Here is a 27,795-nt window from a genome sequence, read left to right as displayed (position 1 = left end):
GGTCAAGCAATCTGGCAACAGGCCCAGGTGCATGGGCTCAGAGCTCAAGGGACTCATGTTCAGTCATTAAAGAATAATTTGCTTTTAGTCTGGGAGGGAAAAAAGAAAGTCCTGGTCCACCAAATGCCACTCCACGTTTGGGAGCTTTCTGTGTCATACTGTCACACAGACTGCTTTGGTGAATGGAAGGTAGATGGTGGCAGGGTGTTAAACACAGAACATAGTGGGAAACAGAATATGTGCAGGTTTGTGAAAACCTTGGAGTCTTGTTTCCAGTCATTAAGCTTATTAAGCTCAGCTGGGGAGAAAGAAAAAAAATCTTCTCTGTTCTTCCGCAGGCTGGTCCTGCTTTTCCAGCCTTCTGAATAAAAATGACTCCCTCCCTGCCCATACATTTATGGGTAATTCCGTTATCTTGTATCAGGACTTCCAGTCTTGTTCTTTAATCTCAAAACTCATGGGTACACCCAGCAGAGAGAAGACAGAAACAGATCTGTCTCAATTAGTCCTTGCATCAGTTTAAAAGGGGAAAAACAAGGCAGCAGTTAATGACAGCTGGTTGTGTGCTCAGGGAGGGCAGCACTGTGTCTCCATGCTGGTCAGCTGAGACTGCCTATACTCACAAACAGTTGTGTGGTTCCTCTCACGGCCATTTAGAGAATGTGCCACTAAGTGTTTTCTTTCATATACATGGGATGCTGTAGTATGCCTTCGCCTTATGTTTTGCAAAGCCTGTTGCTTTTGGGGAAAATCCATGCTTTAATGCTCTTAACTTCAAAGAGTTGGTTTCTTCTGAAAAAAACCCCTATTGTTCTTCAATTACAAGATGTAATCTGCTGTTTATGAACCTTTGAAACCATTTTTTGGAGAAAGTAGATGTTTTTATGTGTGCACAGATGGATCACCAGCAGTTGGAAGTATGCTGCTCACTTTGTTGTTTGCCTGGTTATCCTTGTCAAAAAACAATGAGGTTTTGCAATTCAGATAATAAATGAAGTGCAAGGATGACGTTTAAAAGGAAAAAATTAACTTCTAAAAGCTGAATTAAAAAAAAAAAAAAAGTCATCTGAAAGCAGAGTAGATATCAAAAATCAGGTCTAGATGAATTTAAGGGCAATGTTCCGGTCAAGTTCTCCCTTTCAGACAGTACATTGGGGGTGGGGACAGGATCTGGGATTCACATAACTGATTTTAGTATAATTCACAAAATTACAGACAAGCAGATACTCCTTTAAAAAAATATATATTTATTTTGAAATGCTGCTGTTCAATTTTTGAACTCTTCATGTTGCTTAAAGAGCCTGTATGAAGCTATGTGGATCCTAAGCACTGGATCTATTTTAATATTGTGATGGCTACCATGGATTCAGGGTTAGCCTTCTTTGGTCCTTGTAAGCAGTCATCCTCGGAGTGCATGACTTTGGGCAGTAAAACTGACTTGCTACTACTCCATTTCTCTCCTTCTGCAGGTAATGATGAAAGCAGCTGCTTGCTGTCACCTCCTTGTCCTTCCCAGTGTACCTGTGTGGACTCAGTGGTACGTTGCAGCAACAAAGGGCTGCGGATATTGCCCAAAGGAATTCCCAAAGATGTGACTGAGCTGTAAGTTACCTTTTACACAGCTCCTTTCATGAAAAGTTCATGAAATTACATCATAGGGAGGCTTTGTAGGTCTTTGGGGAGGTTGCCTTTAGTGACTCATGTTTTGTGCTGCGGTGCTTTCCATATGTTTGACTGTTATCTTTATACATATTTGTCCCTTGACTGAATGCATTGCTCTGTAATAGGAAGAGAGCTTATCTATCCTTATACCCATTAATTCTGCATGTAAGGAACAAATGTGTTAGTATCAAATAATTCTGCAGTGCTTCTGAAAAGCCTGAGCTTACAACAGACAGTTTGAAAGGATGATGAAAATACGTTCCTGACTTACACAGCTGTGAGCTAATTATCCTCTGAGGAGATGAGATGAAAAAAAAAAATGAAAAAGAAAAGGAAAAAGAAAGGCAGTGGTGAAACAAACAATGAGTTCTTTTCTCCAAACCCCACAAAATGGCTAAAACAACAGATAATTAGATTAAATTGTAAAGTAAATTCTTCCTAGTTGAAAACCCATCTTCTTGGCTGTCATTTCATCTTCTCCCTCACTATGGCTTTATACTGGATTTTGGTTCTTCCCATGGAAAGAAAATGCACTGATGGAACTGCCTGGCTTAAGCAGCTGGTAACAGGAAAAATTGAGCTTTTCCCCTTTAGGTCCTTATTCAAATGTATCCCAGGTGAGTCATTACTGAAACCTGTTACTAGTGCATCAACATTTCTATGCGACAGTAATTGGTTGAGTTTGTTGGTATGTTCAGTGAATTTTGTAATGAATTAAAATCTGATTCTGTTCTTTTTGAGTACCTAGTAGAATTTTTACCATTTGGGAACAAGTCAGCTGATGAATTAGATATAAGGCTTCTTATGCACTTTACAGCAGGAGAATGGAGTTTGCACTGTTTTCACCAGGGCTGTAGCCAAATACAAGACTTTGTTGCTGAATGGGGAGTGTACTGAAAGTATATAGCATCAGGGAATGACACCTTAGAGATCATCTACTCCAGCCTCTCCCACCACAGGCAGGAAAGCTTCTCAAGTAGACTCGGCTGCTCAAGGCCTCATCCAACCTAGCTTTGAACAGCCCCAGGGAGGATGCATCCACAACCTCCCTGGACAACCTATTCCAGAGTCTCAACACCCTTGTACTGAGGAGCACAGTGAAAACTTCTGCTCTGTTCTTGTTCAGGTTTCACTGCATTCAAATATGAGTTGCCAACAGTAAGGTCTCACAGATGTTACTTTGATTTCCACTGCCACACTGAGGAATTTTTACGTTTAAATTCTGCATATTGAGCTTTACTGATACTATCTGATACGCTGATGACATAACGTTCACAGAAAGAGATAAATTAATCTCACGTTCTTGAAAAGTGCTACATTTTCTTAAGCTGTTCCTTGGCAAATGAGACAGTAGCCTGGAACTGAACAGTTTGAGTTCATAGGAGTTTTACGTGACTGTCTTCTTCAGTAGGAGCCTCTTGGCTGTGCAAGCCTCTACTTTGGCTTTCTGCTTTGAATCCAGAAATGTGTCAGCAGAACGTAGTCAGCCATGGACTGACTCTGAATATTTCATATACTGCAAATATAACCTTGAATCTGTCCCAGCTGTCTCAAAATTCAATACTAATCTCACTCTCCTCTCAGGCAACATCAGCTGAGCTCCTTATTTGTATCTGTTCCAAGGGATGAGCTGCAGGTACTGAAGCTAAAAATGTCGTGTGTTTGTGGAAACTGTGACAAGAATGAAATTAAAAAATTAATCAATCTCATTTGTCTTCCTTTGGAATTCAGATTGAGATAAAGATGTTGCTCATAATCTAGAAAGGACTGTATCATCTAAGCCCCAAATTGCTAGTGTGAATTTAAGTGTTTTTATTGTTTTGTGTTTGTGATTACTGCTGTGGTAAACAGCACCTCCTGTAGAACCCAGCTTCTTGCCTCATTCTGAGAACAGCTGAAACCTAGCAGAGAGCTCAGTAACTTTCTGGGCACAGGGTGAAAGAGATCTATCTTCAATTTGTTTACACTCCTCACACCAAAATACCCTCATTTCCCTAGGACAGTTCCCTTGAACTGTGTCCCAAGGCAGGCATATCTTCTAAAAGCTATTTTCTTTCTGTGGTAGTAGTGGATATCTGTTTAACACTTGAAACAAGGAAGCACAAAAGTTACCTGCTGCAGAAGGTATCAGCACTGGGGCTAGTGAGAGCCACAGCTTCAGGGAAGTGATGCATTTGCCTTTCTCACTGGTACAGTGGTCACAGGTGCTCAGAGAGATTACAAACCCTTTCCTTGTGTCACCACAACCCACACTGTCTTTTGGCCCTTCCACACTCTCACGTCAATGACTTCTGGGTAGTGTCTCCACTCTCCTGCGGGCACTCGCACAAACCCACAGTCACTATGCACAGAAATCATGCCAAGGAGCAAAGAAAGGTGTAAAAAGCCTCTTGTCCTGGTAGCCCATAGCTCACTGAGGAAGGCCTGAATGGTGATATGGTGCAGGGGAGCATTTTAGTGGGATTTTTATGAGTGCACCATTTATACACTTCCATTTATAAACTCCCACTCCTGACGGATTCATTTGCAGGGCATGTTAGCTGCAGTGCTTTTTATTAACTGCAGTGTGGCTTTATACAACATGGTTTAAGAAGAAGAACTGCCATGTATCTAGCTAAACCAGTCTGTAATGGCTGGATATAGTCTTCTCAGAAGTACTTTTAAATTCTTTTAGAGGACTTCAAATAGTCTTAAATCAGGGATTCTTTTATTGTAACAGATATTAAACAGAAATGTGCAAAAATGAATATAGGTCTTGCACATGTACATAGGGAAAATGTTAACCTTTTCCTCGGCCACATTTCACTGTACCTAAGATCAGCAAAAAAGATCACCAACAGTGTTTTGTTTCATGGTGGACTGGAGACATAGGCTCTCTCCTTCCAACTTTCTCCTGGGGTTTCTTTTTTGGATGTGTATATAGACAAAGTGTGTGAAAACCATTTTCTCCTTCATATATAGAGACAGGAGACATCTCTGTATTTGGTTTGTACCACCCTTGGGAGGAGAAATTATCTTGGCAGGGAAGGCTTCCATCTAGAACAGAGTTGAAAATATCACTGAGTCTCATGGCATTTTAGAGGGATGATGCAAGAAACTTATTTCCCAGCTATTCTTTCAGAAAACCTCGTCATCACAGGCAAGCCTTCTTTCAGCTTCTTGGGAATAGGGATATATTATGTTGTTTCTTTCAAATTCCTCTGCTGTATATTTACATACTGCCTACATTTTTTCCCACTATTTGCTTAGTCTGAAGAGAAGCTTTGGTTTTTTTGAACATACCCAATTTCCGAGTCCAGATGTTCAGAAGTAAAATGTTCATGCAATGAGCTAGTTTGGAACTTAGCCTCACTGCTGCTTAGTGTTTTAGGCTTTCTTTATTTTATTTTTTTTCTCCTTCCCAAATCTGTTTGAATTAAGTTTCCCATGCTCTTTTTGCTTTTACATATTACCTCAGTATGTGAACACTATTTTTGTCATCTGTATTTTTTTTTCTTTCACAAAGTATAGTCTATTTCTAATAAAGTCTTATCTGACAGCATCCAGCTGCTTTTATGGACCTACAGCAAATAATATTTTGCACTGGGGAAAAGCATTGGCAGCAGTTGTGTGGATGGCGTGTGCATAAGCTATAACATAACGAGCACGGTGTGTTTTGGAATAAACGTGAAATAATCGTGTCATCTCTAGACTCCAAACATTGTCATGACACAGCTATATCATTATAGAATCACAGAATGGCTTATGTGGGAAGGGCTATCAGAGATCATCTAATCCAACCTCCCTGCCAGGGGCAGGGATGCCTCTCAACTAGACTCAGCTGCTCAAGGCCTCATCCAACCTGCCTCCCCAGGGAGGAGGCAGTCACAACCTTCCCAGGGAGCCTGTTCCAGAGTCTCACTACCCTTGTACTGAAGAACTTCTTCCTAAGATCCAATCTAAACCTACTCTCCCTCAGCTTAAAACCATTCTACCTTGTGCTGTCACTAGACACCCTTATGAAAAGTCCCTCTCTGTCCTTTCTATAGGTTCCCTTCAGGTATCAAAGGCACCTCTAAGGTCCCCTGAGAGTGATCTCTTCTCTAGGCTGAACAACCCCAGCTCCTTCAGCCTATGCTCATAGCGGAGGTGTTCAGGCTCTTGGATCATCTTTGTGGCCCTCCTCTGGACTCACTCCAACAGCTCTGTGTCCTTCTTACAGCAGTGTGGTGGTGAGAGAAGGGTCAGTTCTCCCTCCCCCACAAAGAAAGAAACCACGGCTAACTCAGTCAGAGAAGCAAGATGAATTGAAGGTATATTTACAAGCAGGATGAAATGCAGTGAATATGTACACAATATACAATATTTACAATATGTACAGAAATACACAGCAAAGAAAATAATACAGAACAAAACTCCCTCCTCCTGGCTGGAGGAGGGTTCCCCTCCCTGTACCCCCTCTCTCCCTCCCCCCTACCTCCCTTTTTTCCCAAAAAGGGTTAGAGAGAGAAAAAAGGGTAATTATTAAGGAATAAATTCTGTTAGGCTCAAAGCGCATGCAAGGATTAGTTCTTATCTGTTATTCAAGGTCAGCTCCGGCTAGTTGCTCAGAGAGAGACGGAAGCAGACAGGCCGAATAGAACAGAACAGGCTGGAACTGAGAAAGATTCCAACTGAACTAAAACTTAAAGTTGCATTCTACCAATCTGCCAATGAAATTCGTTTAGACTTTATCTTTGTTTTCATTACATTCAGCCAGAGTGTTCCAGCAGCTGTCTCTTTCTTAAAGGCACAGCCTAAAACGGTCACAAGCAGGTACACCAGAACTGGACTGGTGTTTATATATGATAGCACTAATGGGATTGTTAGGAAAACCTGCATCTGTACATTGTTGTTAGTGGTTATTTTTCATTTCAGTTATATTAATACATATTAGTATTACTTTTGCCATTTCTCTTTTGTCCTCACAAACATTCTTTCCTTGGTCAGCGATTTTGTTCTTCATGTTAGGTTCGTTAGACTGCAAGCTCATTCAGAACTTGGCACAAGTTTTCAGAATTGGCTGACCTGTTTCCTAGTAGAGGAATCCCACTGAACTGTATTTTAGGTCTTTATTCCCCACCACTAGTTTTCTTCCTGTTGCTGCCTCAGCCTTAGCCTGGCATCTTTATTCCACTGAATCTCCAGTTACTGTGTTGGTTTTGACAATTGCTTCACATACATCTGTTCCCTCATCTGCTTGGAGGTGTTTATCACCAATCTAAACATTCCTTACATTGTCCCAAGGCACTTGTGATTTCTCTTGACTTGTGGCTAAGAAACAGTGGCTTGTACCTAGGCCATGTGAATTGTTGCAATAAATAGACTCTAAGCAGTTGGTTATGATACATGTAGAATATTGTAACAGTTTTGTGCCATTTTTCAGTATGTCTGTATTGTTGTTGGATCAAAGGGGGTAACTCTGAAGTGAGGTATCTGATGAAAATCATCTGCTCAAAAATGCAAATGCTTTTGCTTGTCAGGCAATCTGTACTGTTTTATACACTGACCCTTAACACAGACTTCAGTGAATTTGCCTTTGATAATAAAGGAGAGAAACCAATTTAGATCAAAGCTTAGGCTTACATGATCCTGTGTCATAAAAGTTTTTACAGGCTGTTTAATTCACTACAGAGGAAAATTCTCCCATTGAGAGAATGGATAGTTTTGTAGAGGGATATTGTAGTTCCAGCTGAAATAGAGGGCTTGAGTCTGCATTTCACATCAGAGAGTTTAGGAAATGTAGTCTCAATACTGTCAGATAATGTGTTCAGTGACTCATGAAGTTTGAGTACATATCAGAAAGATTACTTTAGCAATGATAGAAACTAAAGGCAAGTTTAGCTTTGGGGCCTTCCCTTTTCTCTCAAACACAGCTATGTTTCTATGTGTCAGACCTGTAGGCTGCAGTCTGGTGTACAAATGCAGCAACATTCAGAGTCCAAATCTGCCAAAACTTGGAAAGGTTCAAGGTCCAGATTTGTACCTCTATGCACACTTGAATTTTGTATCTTCTCAAGAAACTGTAATTTGCTCTCTTAAATTCATGCCTTGCAGCAGTTTCATCTTTCACAGTCCAGTTCTATTCTAGACCACCATCTTTAGGAAACTAAACTTGCCTCAGCTTTTTAGGGTATTGGGTATCTGCATTAAAAGGTTCAGACCAAATTTTAGAGCTACATACAATTGTTTAGCATTGTCCTTTTTTGTAATGTAACATTCTATATGAAATATTGAAGGAAATTAAACAAAAGACTGTGTCTTTTCACTTACTGCCTGAGAACTGATTTCTTTCTTCAGTTTCTTCTGAGCACAGATTGCTGCTGCAAGCTTGACTTTATGGCTGAATAGACATTTCAGTACAAAAAAAGGTTCCAAGTGATTCAAATCGTTACATGATGCTTTGGCACCTTGTGCTGGTTATATCACCTCCAATCCAAGTGGTTTCAGTATAAAAATAGACAAGTTGGAAAAAGAACAGCTGTCATCTTTTATGCATAGCTTTAAATTTTTTATGTGTGATGTTAGCGTGTGTGGAAGGTGCTGGATGAGCCCCAGGGCTGCTGCAGGCACTGGGGTCTGGGAGCCAGTGAGGTGGGTGCAGGCATGGAGCAAGGCACTGTCAGCAGCACTTGGTCATGGTTTAGAAGAAGCCTTTCCTGGGAGGCAGATTTTATTATTTTCTTTTTCAGTTTTGGCTCTGGTAGCTGCTTGTTGGTTACAGGTCATTACTAAGACTTCAGCATTCCCAGCAGCAGCATTTGTGGGGTAAGAACAATTTTCAGTCTGATATTTAAACTGCAGAATTAGGAAGCAAAGTTTCTGGATTCTAGTCTGTGTGTCTGTGTTAAGGCAGCTAACACACTCTTGACTCTGTGTGATAATGGCTTTACTCTGAGCATTGAAGTTAGACATACATTTTTTTCATTCATGCCAGAATCTATTTGCATACCAGATGCCATGTACATCCTTTGGCTAAAGGAAAATAATTCAAATTACAATCTTCCTTGCATGTTGTTCAATTATGGCTTGTTTTGTTTTGCTTGGGCAGGCCATCTACAGCTTCATCCACTCTTTGTTTTTTTTTTCCCCATTTGTATTTCTTTATGTAGAAATACACAGAGTTTTGTAACTGGACTTTGTCCTTTCACCCTCAGGAATAATTCTTACTCACTATGTTCAGCTTCCAGCCCTCCTGCAGCCCCCATGCATCATCTTCAGCACAGCAAGGTGCAGAGCTGCTGTCCCTGCATCCTCTCCCTGCTCTGACAGAGGCCTGGCCCTTGGTGAGCAGCAGCTCATCTTCAGCAGTTGGTTTCTTCAAACATTGCATCTCAGATGCTCCTGATGCTTGGCATGCTCTGGATATTTCAAATTCGTTGCACTTAAGTATGCATTCAAAATGAATGCTTTTTGCTTAGAAAACACTGCTGTTCTTTGTATATTGTGGTGAAAGGTTGAACAGTGGGGAACTGTTCTTATGCATACATGAAAGATATATTAGCACTAATTTTCCAGTGTAAAATTGTGTTCAGAAATCATACCACTGGTACATGTATTGCAGATTTCTGCTAGCACGTTCCTATAACCATCAAATTGCTTGCCATACCAATCCAAAACTACTCAAAGCTGATCTTCTGTAGGAGTTTGACTCCAGAGCTCTGCATGTCTGTGTTAGTCTGAATAACGAAGCGCTGGATTTAAATGTGCACTGTGTCTCCTTTCCTGAAGAAAAATCATATGGCTTCCAAACACATAATACATGACTTGCTTTCCATTTCTTTTGGAATTCCTTTGGATTTTATGTTTGGAATAAAGACTGGAACTCAACCTACCCTCATGCATGGGTTCAAGATTTGCATCTTTATGGGATGAAAGAAAGGGTGCAGACTCCCAGTGTCTTGCTGTGTTCCCCCATGACTGGGAAAATGAGACATGATTTGCCCTGTTTAAGCAGTCACATATGTGGTTGGATTCTGAGGGTCATTTATGTAACAATTTATGGTGTGAATTCACCAAGGAACTCCGTTTTCAAAATTATTTACAACAAATCTAGTCAATGTGAACCAAGTGACTTTCCACTTGCTGAATATGAAAATCCATGGGAGGTGTTAATGTGGCATAACTAACCCATAGTCTCATTTGTGATACCTGCATCAGCAGACCAGCTGGCACTTCTTTGCCAGGGTTGTTGACTGTGCAACACTCTTGCTTGTGACCTTTGTGAATGGAGAGATTAATTTCTTCAACTGTTTGTTTGTTTTTTTCATTAACACAGGATTTTGGTTTTGATTAAAAAAATCAAAAGCCTGTAGTCCAGCATGTCTAGCCTGTGGGAGTTAGGTCAGCTCCACTGCATGCTCCAAACTTTGCCTTGATGAGATCCTGTGAGCAGGCGGAATTGATAACTATCAGGCTGCGGTAGTTAGTTGGAGCAGTTCGGTTGAAAAGAGGACTGAAGCAGCAGAAAATAGTGGGAGGGCATTATTATCATAGAATCACAGAATGGCTTAGGTTGGAAGAGACCTTAGAGATCATCTACTCCAACCATGGGCACGGGTGCCTCTCCACTAGACTCGGCTGCTTAAGGTGTCATCCACCCTGAGCTTGAACACCCCGAGGGAGGAGGCATCCACAACTTCCCTGGGCAACCTATTTCAGAGTCTCCCCACCCTTGTACTGAAGAACTTCTTCACAAGATCCAGTCTAAACCTGCTTTCCCTCAGTTTAAAACCATTCCCCTTTGTTATATGCTGAGATACAAGGGGAAATAAAAATATAACAGCTATAAAATGTATTATATAAGAAATTCTGATAGTGTTTATAGATTTTACTTTTCAATTCTATAAAAATAAAGTTTGGGAGATTTTCTGTTATTTCTGTCTTCTTATATTTATTGTAGAGAGGGAACATAGAATACACTAATAATCCATTATTATTGTGGTTTGCTATAATAAATGCAAAAATGAGGTCTGTTGCCAAAGAAAAGGAAATAGTATGTGTGGGATAGAAATTCTTGACATGATTATCAGATATTATCAGCAGCAAAGGAAGCACACGAAGTGTTCTGGTGTCTGTGGGCTGCATTTCCTGGCTACACTTGATTATCTTTCAGAACTTTTGGAAAGTGTTGTATTTGTTCAGAGGTTTTTGTTTGATTATGTAATATTCACATTTCTTCTGTACAGAAAGACTGAAAACATGGAAACTGCACACCTGTATGAAGATTTGGGATTAGCCCAAAAGGCCCTACTGTGCATGTGTCTGTATAGAGACATTCACTAGTGTCCCACGTAGCTTCCACCCTGCTGTAGAAAGAGCTTTGATGTGCAAAACAAAACTTTCGTAATAGGGTCAGGCACCTCTCAGTGTTCTCGCAGAAACTTGGCAAAGGTAGCTTTCAGTTCAGAGTACAAGCCATACCGTTTTTATCCCCTGCTATCAGAAAAGAACCACATGGTCAATTCTGTTTGCTGTAGGCCAAAGATCTTTTATTCCCTTCCAAGCCTTAAAAAAAATAGTAGGTCAATGAGCTGTGTCATGCTTTGCATGCAGGTTAATTCACTCATAAAGGAGAAACTATTACAGTTTCAAAGCAATAAATCAAATATAATTTTCTTACTGACTGACTGTATTTTCCTCATTCATAGTGCAGATTGAGTGACAGGTGTTCTTGTTAACATGTTTGTCTAATTGTCAAAACTGACTTTTTTTTCAGATACCTGGAAGGAAACAATCTGATTGCTGTGCCAAAGGGGCTCTCCACCTTCAGACACCTGACGCTGATGTAAGAAACACATGGTTTCAATGTCACAAAAATCACGTGACACTTTCTGCACTATGTTGTAGGTGGAACATAAGTAATTAGCATTTGGGGGGGAACCCACAAACCCCAGAAACCTTCTGTAATTTGGGTTTAGAAACAATTTCACAGTGCTCACTGTTGCCAGTAAGCATTCATAAAAAGTGGAGAAGGAGTGAGGTGACTGAGAGTGTCAGAGAGACTCTTTCTCTGAGGAGCTTCCAGCCTCTATGAGAAAACTAAATTCTCAGGCAGGCTGCTACAGTTTCATTTGACAGGTTTATCTGTGCAAAGCTGTAAAGGTCATTAGCGGAAGAGACAGCATTAATTTGTTTTAGATGAGGCAGTATTTATAATGCTAAGGCAATGAAAATTTGCATAGCTGTTTCTTCTGTGAACAGTTGTACAGACAGACACACAGATAAACTTTGTTTAGTAAATTGCTCCCTGAAACACATAGGAATGAAGTTTATTTGCTTTAAATTTGTTTATTACAAGTTTTACATGCTATTTGAATTAGCTGTGTTAGATACTCAAGTCAAATGAACAAAGCAGCCTCAGACAAAAACAAAACTTTGGGAAAACTGAAATCCTCTGTTTTAAAAGAGTTTTTTATTTGGAAACATCCCTAATTTTGGTTTTCACGGGAGAGGTACAACAAAACAAAATGTTCTTTTTGAGCCTGAAAGACTTTTTTTGAATGAAATAATAAATTTTGTATTGGTAGCTGTCAATGAGAAGAGCATGTGGAAGTGACATGGCTTTAACACATGTTAAAGCAAGTCAATATAGTGAATACCCACTTGTGCTGTTATCATTTAGTAATTTTTCCATCTTCCAATATTTTCCTTGTATCCAGTGTTTTTTGGGGGTTTTCTATGCTATATTCTTGAAATATGCCTTAATATTTCTGAATCTAAGGCTTTTTTGAGGGAGTCTAATGCACTTTGGTTTTAGAGCTTATTCAAAGTTAGTTAGAAAATACGTAAATTCATAAATTGTGACTTTTCAATTGCTTCAAGCATTTTGCTGTGCAGATATTATGCAATCTTTTAAAAAGACTTATTTCTCAATTCATAAACATAAATTGTATTTTCTCTGTGTGTTTCTTCAGTGATTTGAGCAACAACAGCATTAGTGTGTTGGCCAATTACACCTTCAGCAACATGACTCAGTTATCAACACTGTAAGTAGACTAAAGTTTTGATAACAGTTTTAATTGCTTTAGAGACACCATCCCAGGTGTTGAGTAGTGTGTACCTTGTTTATTAAGTGTCTGGCTTTCCATGCTTCTTTGTGATTGAATTAGTAGTGGAATAACCAATGAAAATGCAATGTTTTAACTCTGTTCTCTCATTCTCCCAGCATTTTGAGTTACAACAGGCTTCGGTGCATCCCAGTCCATGCATTCAATGGGCTCAGGTCTCTTCGAGTGCTGTAAGTACCACTTCTTTGATGCAGCTGAGTTGTAGCTTATTAGAATGCTGTAGATGGCAGGGAGTTTTTAATGAGCAGATGGCTTTCACTTGATCCAGTAGTCATAAATATTTTCACATAATTAGCTTCAATGTACTTATACTTAGATGCAATATGTCCGGTAATGACTAGAGCAGGTGAGTGCTAAACTTTGAAAAGAAGCAATTACACATTTGCAGGATGAATGAATTTTCTATGATAGTTCAGAGACAAGAACTAGCCTGAAAACAGGCCTCCAAGAGACTGCATAGAGTCTATTTACCCTTCTAGTTGAACAACGTTTTGCTGCCCCACAGGAAAGGACTTTTTCCTCTTTGCAAAATTTTGATCTTATTTTAGAGTTTAAGCTTCCACTAGATGTTTCAGCAAGAGTGTCTTTGCTGAAAACCTGTGCATTTTTTAGAAGAGTTTATATGAATTTAGGTTTCTAAAGGCAAGTTTTTACTTATAGAATGTAATCTGAATAGAAGCTGGAAGTCTCCACTCTAAAACAATGAGTAAGTCAAGCCACTGGCTGGGTGCCAGTAATGCTGAGATGCCTGTCTTGAATCTCTTAAGTTATTAGTGAAATTTCACTTCATATTGAATGATGGCACACTCAAGAGACGTCTATCTGTGGTTTCTTTCTTTGGAGATCCTTTTCTGCACCTTCTCTTTCCAGTGTATCTGTTTTCAGCAGCTTTCTGGATTGAAAAATTTGCTTACAATCTCTTCAGAAAGTTGTCATGCTTATTATATTTTGGAGTGTGGGCTGTGAACTGCTCCTTGCAGCAGGAGCAGTTCTAAACTGCCTTCTAGACTGACTTCTGCTTCAGTCTCATATTACTGTCTCTTACTCCCCGCCTGCCCCATCAGAAACAAACCCTGAGATGAGTTTGCCCAGTTGTTTGTGTGGACACATGTCAGACCAGGGTGGGGAACCCACCTTTCTCCCCATGGCCCAGCTATATAAGTGGGTCATCATTACTTGCACAGTGGACTGAAAGCAGACAAATTAAGTAGTTGAGATGATTCAGTGTGCTGAAAGAGCTTTGAACACTAAGAGGTCAGGACAGAGGAGCTGAACAATATGTCTGAGTCCTTTGAAACTTCACATGAATATTTTTTACTTTTAAAAAAGTGTTAGCTGTCATTCACGTGCAGAAGTTCCTATGAATGTACAGGGCAGTGGCTTCTGTGCACAGACCCCCTAAGCAAGGAATTAAAGTGTCAGCATTGGTAGTGTTGCAACTGTGGAAGCAATAAGGCACTGCTCTTTGGCTGAGCTCTTTCACTGTGGTTTGAGTGGTAAAATAGATATCTAGATTTCAACCTCCTAACATACAAGACAGCTTTAGTTTCCCAGTTTCCATTAGTAAAAACAAGAAAGATACGTGATTTGGATGTGTTCTTTTAAGTTTGGCTTGGGACTCTTGATTTTTAGCACAGTAGGATGGTCACATTCATGCTGCTACATGAGTCCTGAAATTCAGCCACAGATTAATATATTCTGTTTTGTGGCTGAATAAATTATTCCATGTGAAGCTGTCTTCGGGCTTGCTTCTGCTACCCAAGCTAGCTTGATTAAAGCTAATTTGTTACTCCCTACCCTGAACTACAGTGTAGCTATACTATGCCTCATTCTTTCCAACAGCTACAATTTGTCTCTTCACTTGTGTTCTTGCAGGCCATGTATGAACAGAAACGAAGGGCAACACTTTAATAACAGCTATTATCTTCTGCCTTTTAAAAATTATCTGTTAATCAAACTGAAAAACATATCTTCCTTCTTCAAAGAGGAGTGAAATGAAGCCTAAATGGGAATGTCTGTCCCTGCATCACGCATTGGGAAGCCTCCAGATTGAATTGATTTATTATGGCCCACAAAACTCTAGTATCAGCTACAACTTTTGCCACATGTCTTCTGTGTTGTTATTAAAAATCAATTTCTCCAGAGAGAAAATGGCTTCCGAGTGACAGTGTGCAATCCGTTATTGTCAGCTATTTATTATCCATTCCTCAAAGGAATTTAAAAGAAAAAAACAACAGCAAAAGAAAAAAAAAATTCCACATTTCACAGAATCACAGAATGTCAGGGGCTGGAAGGGACCATTTGGTTGGTTGTTTTGGGGTTTTTTATAAAAGGAATATAGAGATCTCAGTACCTTCAGCTGTGTGTGCCTTTAAAAGTATTAGACCCTTCTCATACAGGCTTCTCTACCATCCAAATTCCTTGTTGTCTTTTTGCCTCTCTCTAGTAAATAAGCTAAATATGTATGTGACATTCAGAATAATCACAGATGTATGATGAAGTTGATCTTTGACAGATATCTTACACTTTTCAGCACAAACCCAACAGAGAAAACTGTAGACTCAGCATGCTTCTTTTAAAGCCTGAATATGTATCAGTGTTTACAATCAGGTCTTTAATCCTCAGTCTTCACCTGGTTTATCCATCATGGCAACCAAAGTGTGCTGGGGAGCAATTTCAGCAGAGAGCCTTGAAAATGTTTTTCAAAAAGCAAAAGCTAGTATAAGTAGATTTTTGCACCAAAGCTACTGCAGTGAATTGTTGTGGGTTTGTGGTTTATTTTGTTGTTTCTTTTTTTGCTAAAACTAGTCTCTGTAGAAGCTAAATGTAAACAGATTTCAAAACCCAAGATTGAGACAAAGTAATTATGAATATTCAAACTCTCCTTTACATTTTATATTTTTGATGGGTTCACCTTCTTAACATACAGCTGGATTTGTTATTCTTCAGCTTCTCTTGGAAGAAGTTTCCAAAACATCAAGGATGGGAAAATGTGCCCCTTCACAGAATAAATACTGCTGATGTGATGAGAAGATAAATAGAAGTTCTGCTGCCTGTTCAGAGAGATTCCCCTCGCACCTCATTAAGCAGTTTTAAAGAGCAGAATATAATCTCATTATGAGTGGCTGCTTATTTAAATATGTTTGTTTCATTGAAAGAGGGAACATTTAGATGACAAGATGTTGACCAGGCTTGATCTTGCTTCCTCATACCAACAGAAATACTCCTTATTTAATAGCTGTGGGGTATGTCTCAGCCAGTTGGTCATTCTGTATAGAATTAGTGAAGGTGTTTTATCTGGAGGTACTGTGTAGGAGTTCATATCTTTCCTGTTCAGATTAATTGCTTGGAGATCCATCCTTACATATGCCAGCTATTATTATTAATAGCCAAAACCTAGGTATGCTTGCAAGAGGAGGAAGTTTTGTATATACAGCCATCAAGAACTGGAGAGAGATGCCAGCAGGGTAACTCTGGTATAGTTTTTGTGGTTTCAAGGTCTGTAGAAAAACTTTGCAGTGCATTAAGATAGAAACTGCAGCTGCGGTGAGGTAACATTGCGTGTACAGACGTTGTTCACAGTCCATATCAGGGCCCAGCCTCATAGGAGACAAACAGTGTGTATCTTCCCCTGGCAAGTCTGGCTTTCTTTGCTGTATCTATGCTGGTGTAAAGCAGTGTGTAAGGTAGAATTCATGAGAATTATAAGGCATTGTGTTGATCTTGGAGAAGTTTATAGGTGTTAGGGAAGAAAGGATGCTAAAAGAGTTGCTTTCATTTCCATCTGGGCCTATTGTGTATTTCCATGGGCCCAGGTATTTGGTTCATTTTAAATAAACTCCATGTGCACCATTTCAAGAGTCTATACAGTCACAGAAATAAAAAATAAGATGTGATTTCTGCTTCCACAGATCACCAGGTAAATTAGAAAATGAATGGCTGGAGGGAAAGAGCTGCAACAAAACTGACACACAGCAGGTTTATTTTTTCCACCCTTCTCTGCCATCTCTGGAGCACTGACAGTAATTTCTGGATCTGGGAAAGGGGACATAAAAAATATGGCAGTTTGCTATGACTGAACCAGCTCAGGGGAGAAGTGCAAAAGAAAATATAATTCTAAAATATCGATGTCCTTTGCCTTTGCAAGTTTTCCACTAACTTTTGTTAAGGAAAGAGTCAGTGAGATCCTCCCGGCACCTTACAAATTCTTTCTGTTACTAGGAAACTAGTATTCAATAACATGCAACCTAGAAAAGTTAGAATAAACTATAAATATTTTTCTTTATGCTGGGTGTTTTTTTTTGTTTGCTTGCTTGTTTTTTGTCAGATAATTATCTAGAGAGGCAGAGCATGGAGCAGCTGAAGAGCTGACTTTATTTATAAAATAAATGATTGTGTGCCTTCTCTTGTGCATTTTTTGGATAGTTTAAATGCAGTTGTCACCTCCAGGATCCTGTGCCCTCCCACACACTCATTTGTTGCTGGCTGTTTTCCTGTCAGATGGGAGCATTGGTGCTGCAAGAAGTGCTCTTCCCTCTATTTGTCTGTCCCAACCTCTAGTGATGGTGCCCTACTCTGTCACAGAGTCTTCAGGTGCAAATGAAAACGACAATTAATCACAAATACTGATTTTAGCTCTCAAAGTGTCTGCCACATTGAATGCAAGCGTTGTGCTCTACAAGCTGCAAGAAAAAACTTCCCATTTATGCTTGTCCATGTAGCACACATAAATGTATTTCTTAGGGAAGAGATAAAGTGGCTGTTTAAAAATGTCCTGGGAGCAGTGGAGAGCTTTTTTGCAAGTATCCTGAAAATCCTGCTAGAAAAATGTTTGTTGCTTTGTGCAGCATTGAATAATATCCTAAAACAATTAATTTCTAGTCTTTTCCCTGGTAGCATAAGTGCATTTGTCAAATAGATTTTAAGAATACCATACAAAGAGATATTTCTTACTGTAAGAATGGAAAACTAGACCATGAAAGCACAGCTATATTTGCCCTCATGGGCCCTTGTTCTCTCCTAGGATCTCTCTGAAGTCAATATTTAATTTAACTTCCACAGTCCCTATTTGCCCTGTCCTGTTTTTTTTCTGTGTTTCTGGCTAATGGGATTCTATAAAAGAATACAGGTCTGTATGTGAGGGTCTGCTTGTCATCAATACACTTTTAATAGCATAAACAGTATGTCACCCTTTTAATTTAAAACATTAGTCACCAACAATTCCAATTGTATCTTTAAATACCAGCATCTAGAAGCAGAAGTAATAAAGCATGGAAGCTCATGAGTTGTGAAGCTTGTAGAAACTGCTTCTCAAACACCAATTCCTCACCTGTGGGAAGCAAATAAAATATTGTGGTTTGATACCTTCCCACTTCTCCTTTCTTGTAGGACACTCCATGGAAACGACATTTCCAGTGTTCCTGAAGGTTCTTTCAATGACCTGGTATCCCTGTCCCATCTGTAAGTACTTCTGTTGGGGTTCTTCTATTTCATTGGGAGTTTCAGGTTTATAAAACAGTACCTGTTAATACAAATTTAAATTGTATAATTTTCTGGTTTTCCTGCTCACTTTCATATTCTGCTCTGGATATTCCTAGTACATCTGTTCAAAGGAAATAAAAACCTACTAGAACTTCTTATTAGTTAGCAAAATATTTTCTTAAGGAAAACTAAATGAGCTAATGTGACAGTTTCCTCTTCTGTGGGCTTTGTGTTTAAGGGTTTCTTTCAGCATTGTCTGTGTGAAATGCAGAGTGTGTTATGGTCTGAGAGTGAGACAGGAAACCTCCCACAAAGAGCAAATATTAAGCAAATGTGAATTCTTTGCTTAATAAATGTCATATGTTTTGCATACTGAAATGTTGTCAGTATGGACTTGTTGCCGAATTACTGCTTCAGACATATTATTTGATCATATGGAAATTGGTCATTTCACAGCATTAGTACTTCATCCCATAATTTTCAGAAGTTATTAGACATTGCAGATATTTCAGGAAATCACTGTTGTATTGGTGGAAGTCCAGGATATTTTTAAATGCAGTTCGGTTGATGAAAAAAGTGTAAAGACAACTAGCTGCAATCGTTACAAAATATAACTGAAGTGTATTGGTTAGTGCCAAGACAGCAAACAGAGATGTTTTTTTCACTGAGATAATGTTAGACAATATATGTAAAGGAAAGGGAATTTTGTGTAGTATGTTTTTTGATTGCTGTCCTCACTCAGAGAGTGGGGTATGACTTGGCTGTTTTGGGAGGTGCCGGGTTTCATAAGCCCATATGGGTATTTGCTGCTCTGATGCTGCCCTCTGGCACTTGAGTTGCTGTTGATGTACACACATACGGAGACATATAAACAAATGGGCGTGCCTTGCACAGAATCATAGAGTTATTCAGGATGGTAAAGACCTTTGAGATTATCAGGTCCAGCCATTAACCTTACTCTACCAAGTTCACCACTCAACCATATAGCTAAGCACCACATCTAAACAAGCCTTAAACACCTCCACCTCCACCACTTCTCTGGTCAGCCTGTTCCAATGCTTGAACACTCTTTCAGTGAAATTTTTTTTCCTAATGTCTAGCCTAAACCTATCCTAATGCAGCTTGAGGCTGTTCCCTCTTGTTCTATCACTAATTACCTGTGAGAAGACCCCAGCACCTACCTCTCTATATTGTCCTTTCAGGCAGCTGTAGAGGGCAATAAGGTCTCCCCTCAGCCTCCTCTTCCTCAAACTAAACAGGCCCAGTTCCCTCAGTCACTCTTCATTAGACTCATTCTCTAGGCCCTTCTCCAGCTTAATTGCTCTTCTTTGCACCCTCTACAGCCCTTCAGTGTCTTTGATGTATTGAAGTGCCCAAAACTGAACACAGCATTCGAGGTGTGGCCTCACCAAAGCTGGCACAGGGGGATGATCACTCCCCCACTCCTGCTGCTCACACCATTGTTGATCCAGGCCGGAATGCCATTGGCTTTCTTTGCCACCTGGGCACACTGCTGGCTCATTTTCAGCTGCTTGTTGATTAGAACCCCAAGGTCCCCTTCTGCTGGACAAATTTTCCTCCACACTTCCCTAAGCCTGTGGCGTTCATGGGGTTGTTGTGGCCCAAGTGCAGGACCCAGCACATGGCCTTGTTGAAGCACATCCATTGACCTCGGCCCATTGATCCAATCTAAGTCTCTCTGTAGAGCCTCCCTACCGTCAAGCAGATCAACACTCCCACCTAACTTAGTGTCATCTGCAAATTTATAAATGGTGCACTCCAACTCCTCATCAAGATCACTCACAAAGATGTTAAACAGAAGTGGTCCTAATACTGAGCCCTGAAGAGTACCACTTGTGACCAGCCACCAGCTGGATCTAACTTGATTTGACATAGGTTTTCTACCTCCATTTCTGTCTTTGCAACCTCAAACATACTCTCCAGGACACTTACCTGAACCCAAGGTTCAGTTTATATTTGCATATTTTCTGCATGGCAAATATGTGCTTGGACTGTTTATTTCTGTGTATCAACTTTCTGGCTCAGTTTCTCTCTGGGCAATAACAATTAAAGATATCTCAGATTCGCAGGGACAGAAATCATGTGAGTAGCTGTCCTGAACTGAGCCTACCCAGCTCAGGACAGAACGCAGAATTTACCCCAAAGGAATAAATAAAAACACTCACATGGAACTGGAAGTTAAATAGAAATAATATTTACAAAGTAAATGAAGTACAAAAGGGTATTAAGGGAAAAGGATATATACAGTCCGAATCGGCAATGGCCTACCCCCCCAGACCAGGCCTAAGGTAGGCCCTGTTACGCAGCAGAAATAGATTCCTGCCAGCCAGGCCTCCCTCCCACGCAGCCGAAAGCAAAAGCACCAGCCAAGAGCCAAAATGCCCACAGCTAAGAGAGAGCTGACTCGAAGGTCTGCTCATCATATAGGGATAATACAGGAAAGGGCATGGAATAACATATTAAAATATCCAATGCCTCCCCCTGGGGGCTTTCCATACCCTTGGGATTTCTGCTTGGTTCAAGAGTTAGTCCTTAACCTACAATAGCAGCTCAATTTCAACTTCAGCTGAGAAATAACCTTCTCTGTTTCAAGCTTACACCTTGTCAGAGAAAATACTCTTTTTGCACAAAATGTACTTCTTCGTGTTCCCAGCATAGTCAAATCATTTTGTATGTTGTTTTGAAATGAAAGGCTGACTGACTGAGCTGAAGCCCTGTACCTCCTTTTGGAAGCACAGTGACACCTTCCATACTGGGAATTTGGCTTCTGAGGGTATTTTTAGAACTCGGAAGATAAACATATCATGCCCCATTTGTTTGGATTTTCCTCAGGGTTTACTTTAAATGAAGTGCAGATACAATTTTCCTGGGTAAGCCACACACCTTAGGGAGTGATAAAAACCCCTTTGGCCCAATACAATCACTGCAGTCTATCTGTTTAGATATATGTGCTGCCAGAAATGTAAAATACACAAAGCTCAAATGAGCAGTAATAAATAGGATCCATAAAATAAATAAGACCTGTCTAGGGTGTAATTTGCACAGTTGAACAATTGAATTTTACAGTGCAGTTGTGCTCTCCAATTTCTTAAAGAGGATCTGAAACTTCTAGCAACCACAATGATTTTGCTCTTTGTGTGCCAGGAAAAGCTGTGCTTATCCAAATGAAGTCATACATAATTGAAAATAAATTCATTTTGAGCTCTTCATGATATATAGATCTTCAAGGAGCAAGCATGCACTGGAATAATTTTGAAACTGATGCAACGGGTTGCTACTCATAAAGCTCATAATGCATGGGAGAACAAAATTGTATGCTGCATTTACCAACTGTGTGGCTAATAGTAGGATAGATATTATGGCTGGAGAAAGCTGACTGCCAAGGCGTTGAGCCTGGGCCTTCTGGATCATTACAGGTTGTCAGCGGGAAGAAGGAGGGTATCAAATTAACCTTGAGATCTGCAAGGAAATATTTGTGTAGCGTAGACAAAACTATTGATTTTAGTCAGTTGTTCGTAATAGCTTTAAATTAGAGTGTAATTGGAAAACCAAAATTGAGATCTAGGCACTTCCATCACTTTTTCCATAGCTATTTAAAGCCTATGAGAAGATAGTCACCAAAACATGATTTTAAACATCATATCATTGTAATGTAACTGTTATAACAAACTATGCAGAGGAAAGTTTGTATGTGGTACACACATAATGTTTCTCTTTACTATTTATTACTTTATTCACTTGAATCATCTATGTAAGCCCTGATGCTACTAATTTGTTTAGGGCAGGGTAATGACAAGTATGTTACAGCACTACTGTACTATTACTTAAAAAGAGCCCAAAATCTGTTGGGATAGAGCTGAGACCTTCTTAGTTTAGGTCCTTCTTAGTTTGCTGTCCTCACCAATGGCTAATACAGAGAATGCTGTAGCTGACTCAGTTTCTCAAACACTGCCACACATCAACTGAACCCTCAGCTCCATGAGGACACTACAAAGAGGCCCTTGGTAATGGATGCTATGTATGGTAGGTATTGCCATCAGATGTGTTGGTAACTCAGATTCCCAATCCTGTTGAACAGTCTCATCTTTACTTAAATGTACGATAGTAACCTATAAAAATTAGACATCTCCTCCTCTCTTTCTCTGCATCATGGTTACAGTTATTTTAATTGACTTTATTCTAAGCTGCCTTATAACCAAAAAAAAAAGAAGTGTCTGAACATAAACATCTGCACATTATTTTGAAAATGCTAGGGATGATATTTTGTTATTTAACAAGATGTGTTTACCTTGTGGAAATATTTTGCTATAATGTGCAAAGAAATAGAGTATGCTAGAACTCATCAGTAAAAGTGCAGAGATTCACTGTAGTTCCTAAAAGTAAGTAAAAGAACAAACAGCAATACTGCAAACAGAAGAATATAATTTCTGTAGTTGTACATTGTTATTGTCTAGTGTCTACAGAGCAGCTTTATTTCCAGTGTAGTTTATAAAGATTAATTAACAGGGTATCTGGCTTTCCATTTTGCTCCTATTCCCATTTTTTATATGGCAGTTGTTCAACACTAAAGTTAATTTTTCAGTCCAGCTTTCACTGGTGCATTTTGCTTGACCTTGAACAAGTGAGCCAGTTGATCACAGTTACAGGGTTAAAAAGTCAACCCAGTAGTTTTTTTTCCATTGTAAGCAATGGATTTAGAGAAGGAATGGATGGATATTTTTTAATACTGTGCTGCAGTACACGTTTAATTTTGATGAATGAGCCCTAGACAGGGTTTGAACCTATGAACTCTCATTATGAATCTGTCTAGGGCACACTGGGTTCATTAGTCACTCCAGTAGCAAAAGTATCAACAAATTTACTGAGGTTTCTATCTTAATATCCTGATATGTTCTTATTTAAAAGAAGCTTGAGTTTAAAATACCAGCTTAAAAATATTTGATAACATATACGGTAATAGTCAAGTCTAAAAGCCCAATTCAAATTACTGGTTTCTTCAGTTTTGAAAGCCAGAATCCTCTGTATTATAGGTTTCATCTAGTGGGGAGACATTGACATGATTTGTCAGATCCAAACTGAATTACACAATTCACCATTACAATATGCTCACAAAGGCGAAAGGCTTAAATAAAATAAACCAGTGTTATAAATCTGATCAAAGCAATGTGTCTGGTGGCATTGTTCAAGCACAACTGTTTGATTTATTGTTTGAAAAAGGGACTGGTTGTTAGGTATTTATACAACCACCCTAACTAATGGTGGGAAGAAAGAACAAGGGTGGAAATACTGGAAGAGATAAAGGTAAAAGACATTCTGAATGAATCATGGAATAGAATGCTCAGAAGATCTTTCCCACATTTTAAAGTAAAGCGTTCCTGTAAATGTACAGAATAAATTGTGCCTTCAACAAGATCAGAGGTGTTATCTTTGCTTGCAAGCTGAAATAACTGTTGTCAACTGTTCACACCACCAGGGCTCTTGGCACCAACCCTTTGTACTGTGACTGTCACCTCCGCTGGCTCTCCGAGTGGGTGAAGGCAGGGTACAAGGAGCCGGGGATAGCCCGCTGCAGTGGGCCTGATGCCATGGTGGACAGGCTGCTGCTCACAACACCCACTCATCACTTCCAGTGCAAAGGTAGGAGCAAGCTGGTGGGCTCTCTGTTCTCTCCTGCTGCTTTCCCTCATGTTCAGAACTTTATTGTTATACACTTGCAATCTATTTGGTTTCAAAGTGAGTTTGGAGGAGAGTTGGGGTTTTTTTCTGTGCCATCACTTTACATTCAAGTTGCCTTTTCTAGTGCAGTTAATTGTACGACCGGAAAGAAAACCAGCAAACCTCGGAAGTGTTAGTATTCCTATTGCTCACACCAGATTATATAATGGCAAATTAGCAGGTAGGATGTTAGAACGTGCTTGAGCAAAAAAATTAGGGTTTGCCTTCTACTTACCCCAGAAAACTTGGCTAAAATAAGGGCTATTTTAAAAATATAGAGCACTCTAGTTATTATGTAATTTACTTGAAAACTGAGAAGCAGAATTCTTCTGAAAAGTGAGTAGTTACCAAAAGTACATTTTCACTTGAAGATCTACAAAGGTCCTGATCAGCTCTGTATCAGGAACGGTAGATTATGGAAAATGCTTTTATCATAATTCAGTGTACTCTCATTCTGGAGTGTACACTGTAGCAGCTAGTAATGGTTAGAGGGAGGTCAGTGACAGGAGTATGCTTTATTAGAAAGGGGTTAGACAAATTGTAAGGAGCACACTTTTGTGGATAAAATATCTTATTAGTGAATGCAGATTAGGATATACCTGTATGTTCTTACTGTAAAAAATGTTTGGGAGGTTCACTTAGGTTACCAACAAGTACATGAAGATGGAGTTGTATTTATAGTGGAAAAGATGGGTCAGTAGCCTCTCCTGGAGATGGAAATGAGGACATAAAGCCTGTTTTTATGTCTCTCAGAGTGCCATGCACATTTACAGTACTGCTTGGCAGCATGATTTTATAGAGGCTGGGATTAAACTGCTGAACAAAGAAATGGTGGTGTTGAGGTGGGTTTACGACACAGGTTCCCAAGCCTGAGCTGAATTTTATGTCTTTTCAAATATGTTTTTCACAATTTTAACTGTGTAACTTAATTACTTAGAGATGTCAGTCTCAAAACTATCAGAACTCTGACTATAAATACCAGAGCTACCGCCTTTCTAATAGTCTATCAAGTGTGAAATACAAATATAACCTAAATGCTAACTACATTTAAGACTCACACTATTCTTTGTGGTCATTGGTGATGCTCTTCAGTGGTAAAGCAACAGGATGTATATTACATGTCAAGTGCGGCTTTACCCTCGGTCTGGGGCCCTGCATGTTGCCTTCCTCAAGGTTCATTGTGGTCTCAGTTTGTGCTGCAGCTGCATCGCCCTCTCATTGCGAGCTGTAGCTGTGACGTGTGCCTGTCAGCAGCAGTGACACAGAGCATCTATACTTCTGCCTGTGTAGATTCAGTCCTAGCTCAAGTTCTGCAAGCACAGAGCTCAGGGTACTCTGAACGGCCCTGTTCCCCAAGAAGTCAGCTCATGCTGAGCTTCGTACCTTGAAGTGCTTTTATAAAGGTAGTGCAGAGATGTCCTCTGTGACCTCCAGTAATTTTGCAGTAAAGATTAACTTATTCCTGTTAAAATTATGTTTTTAGCCTGTGACTGAGCAGAAGGTTATGGCTCAGCAGAGCCAAGAGAGTATAAGTATGTAATGCGCAAGTCATGCAAACTCAGCTCTGCTTTTTATTAAATTGGTCTCCTAGTTATGCAGTAGAAGAAAGGAATGTGCTGGGCTGAGGGCATTTGGCTATATGGATTTATAAATCACATCCACAAGGGCAAACTAACAAACTTCTTAACTGCGAGGAACTAACCCTGTTCTTATTAGCTCCTGCATTGATTAGCTTTGATCTATGCCACAGAAATAAATGGAAAGTATATGCAAGTGTATTATGAAACAAATAAATACTAGAATGAATTGTGGCTTAGTGACCTCCAAATCTACAGGAGCAGCACTGCTGCCTGTCTCATGAGCTACCTTCAGAGCTATCCAGAGCTACCTTCATATATTCTTTATATAGTCTATCTTCAATACAAAAAGTATCTCAGGTATTGCACATTCATTGCCAGAAATTCAGATGCTACTTCCTCTTCTGTCTAACTCCAAGTTAAAAGCATATATGTCATTTATTTAGACCCAAACACAGACACAGAGGAAGACAACAACACTCTTTTATGTAATTTTTTTAGATTTGTTACTTCTTGTGTATTTTTTACCTCATCATTGCATGTTGCATTCTAATCAGTGGTCCTGATAACACCAGCGTTGGTACAGGATTAGGATATAGCCTTTACACTGCAGGTACTTTTCATTTGAGACTTCCTGGTACCCATTTCTGTCATGTCCTTACCCACTGTTGGTGCTGTGCCATGTTCAAAGCTAATAGGGAAGTTTGTCTCCTACAGGATGGTCCAGAGCAAATCCTTGATTGGAGTTTGTTTTTTTATCCCAAGTTTTGTTTGTGTTCTAGAGCTCCACTTTGTCTCTAGCATCAAGTATAAGATACTTTTCTTCACTTTCAAGATGTCTCACAATTTACCTTTTCTTATACTTTGTCATGCAAAAACTCTGTATGCACTTCTGATTAGCACAGTACCAATTTTAAGTTATTTTAGAATGTATTTTCTTTAAACTTAAATAATATTATTATAGGTCTTTACTGCCTGATATCATTTAAGCCTTTGTAAAGTTTAAGGTTGGGTTTTTATCATGTGTGTAAAAGCCATTAACTCATTAATATTTGAAATATGGCATTTCAAAATCACCATTCCTTTAACTGAGAATATAACTGTCTAAATTAGCTGTCTGTAAAACTTCAGCAATAAAATATTGACTGACTTGGTACCCTAAATGTACTTAGTATTGTTTTGGTCTCTGTTCTTTTTCCTGTTCACCCACAAAAATCACCACTCTTCTGGAAGAGTTCTGTTGAGAATGATTCTTCTGGGCAGAACAGGAAGAAAATAAGTTTTAAACTCTCTTTAAAATTAAGGATGGTAGAACACTTTGCACCTAAATATTCCCCTAAGCCCCATACTAAATCTTTTTTGTGCATGTTTTTTATTTCTGTTGTTGCATCTGCACTTTCATTCTTGTTACCAGCTATAGAAATGTCATGTTATAGTTCCCTGGGGGTTGCTATTGCAGAATATCCAGCCCTGAGCGAAGGAAAAATTGCTGAAAGCCACATATATATAAGGCTACTCTCTGGAGAATCCCAGCATGTTTTTTCAGAGCTCATGCTTGCATATCCAGGAGAATATAAGCATCACTGACATTTGCCTGGCACTTGATTTAAGTATTAAAAACCTCTCTGATCCCTGGGAATCCCATGCTGCCATGTGAAGTTGCACCTGCAGCATGTGTGTTTGTGCCAGCACAGGGTGAATACTGCAGTAGGAAGAAATGTCTTGTGTGAGTATGGGAAGTATGAATTTTGTCATCCATTGCTCTCTTAATCTGCTGTGTTTTGCCTTTCCAGATCCAGTAGATATCAGTGTGGTGTCCAAGTGTAACCCGTGCCTTTCCAACCCATGTAAGAACAATGGGACATGCAACAACGATCCAGTGGAGTTTTACCAATGCACTTGCCCTTTTGGCTTCAAGGTATGAATACAAATTAACTACATGAGAAGAATACAGTGTTCTTCATTGCTTCTGATTTCTTAAGTGCTATACCGTGAGGACTCAATTTTACAGGCAACTGAGCTCAGGATCAAAAGATCCCTTACTCAATCAGATTGTATATGACCTTTCAACTGCATCCCACTACAAATTTTATCCCAAACAATCAGAAAGACTTTTTTCTCTCTGTACTCTGACTATACATATTATCCTGAGAAAGTTGTTCTATCTGTCTCTGCTTCAAGCTGGGTTGTTGGACCAGGCAATCTCTAGAGGTTGCTTCCAACCTTGGGCATTCTCTAATTCTGTGACATAG

General features: G+C 39.5%; 1 protein-coding gene across 1 annotated transcript in view; it reads left to right on the top strand.

Annotated features, from left to right (window-relative positions):
• The window catches only part of SLIT3 (slit guidance ligand 3), a 508,252-nt gene that overhangs the window by 402,783 nt on the left and 77,674 nt on the right, over window positions 1-27,795 (top strand). Inside the window, exons 20-26 of the mRNA XM_054168241.1 lie at window positions 1,470-1,602; window positions 11,399-11,467; window positions 12,597-12,668; window positions 12,848-12,919; window positions 18,138-18,209; window positions 23,725-23,888; window positions 27,337-27,461. Coding sequence (XP_054024216.1) covers window positions 1,470-1,602; window positions 11,399-11,467; window positions 12,597-12,668; window positions 12,848-12,919; window positions 18,138-18,209; window positions 23,725-23,888; window positions 27,337-27,461 — 707 coding nt within the window. The remainder of the gene's footprint in view (window positions 1-1,469; window positions 1,603-11,398; window positions 11,468-12,596; window positions 12,669-12,847; window positions 12,920-18,137; window positions 18,210-23,724; window positions 23,889-27,336; window positions 27,462-27,795) is intronic.

Source organism: Dryobates pubescens, chromosome 16 (assembly GCF_014839835.1).
Source record: "Dryobates pubescens isolate bDryPub1 chromosome 16, bDryPub1.pri, whole genome shotgun sequence".
NCBI lineage: Eukaryota > Metazoa > Chordata > Aves > Piciformes > Picidae > Dryobates > Dryobates pubescens.
Note: the sequence above shows the minus strand (reverse complement) of the source record. Positions and strands in the feature narration are given on the sequence as shown.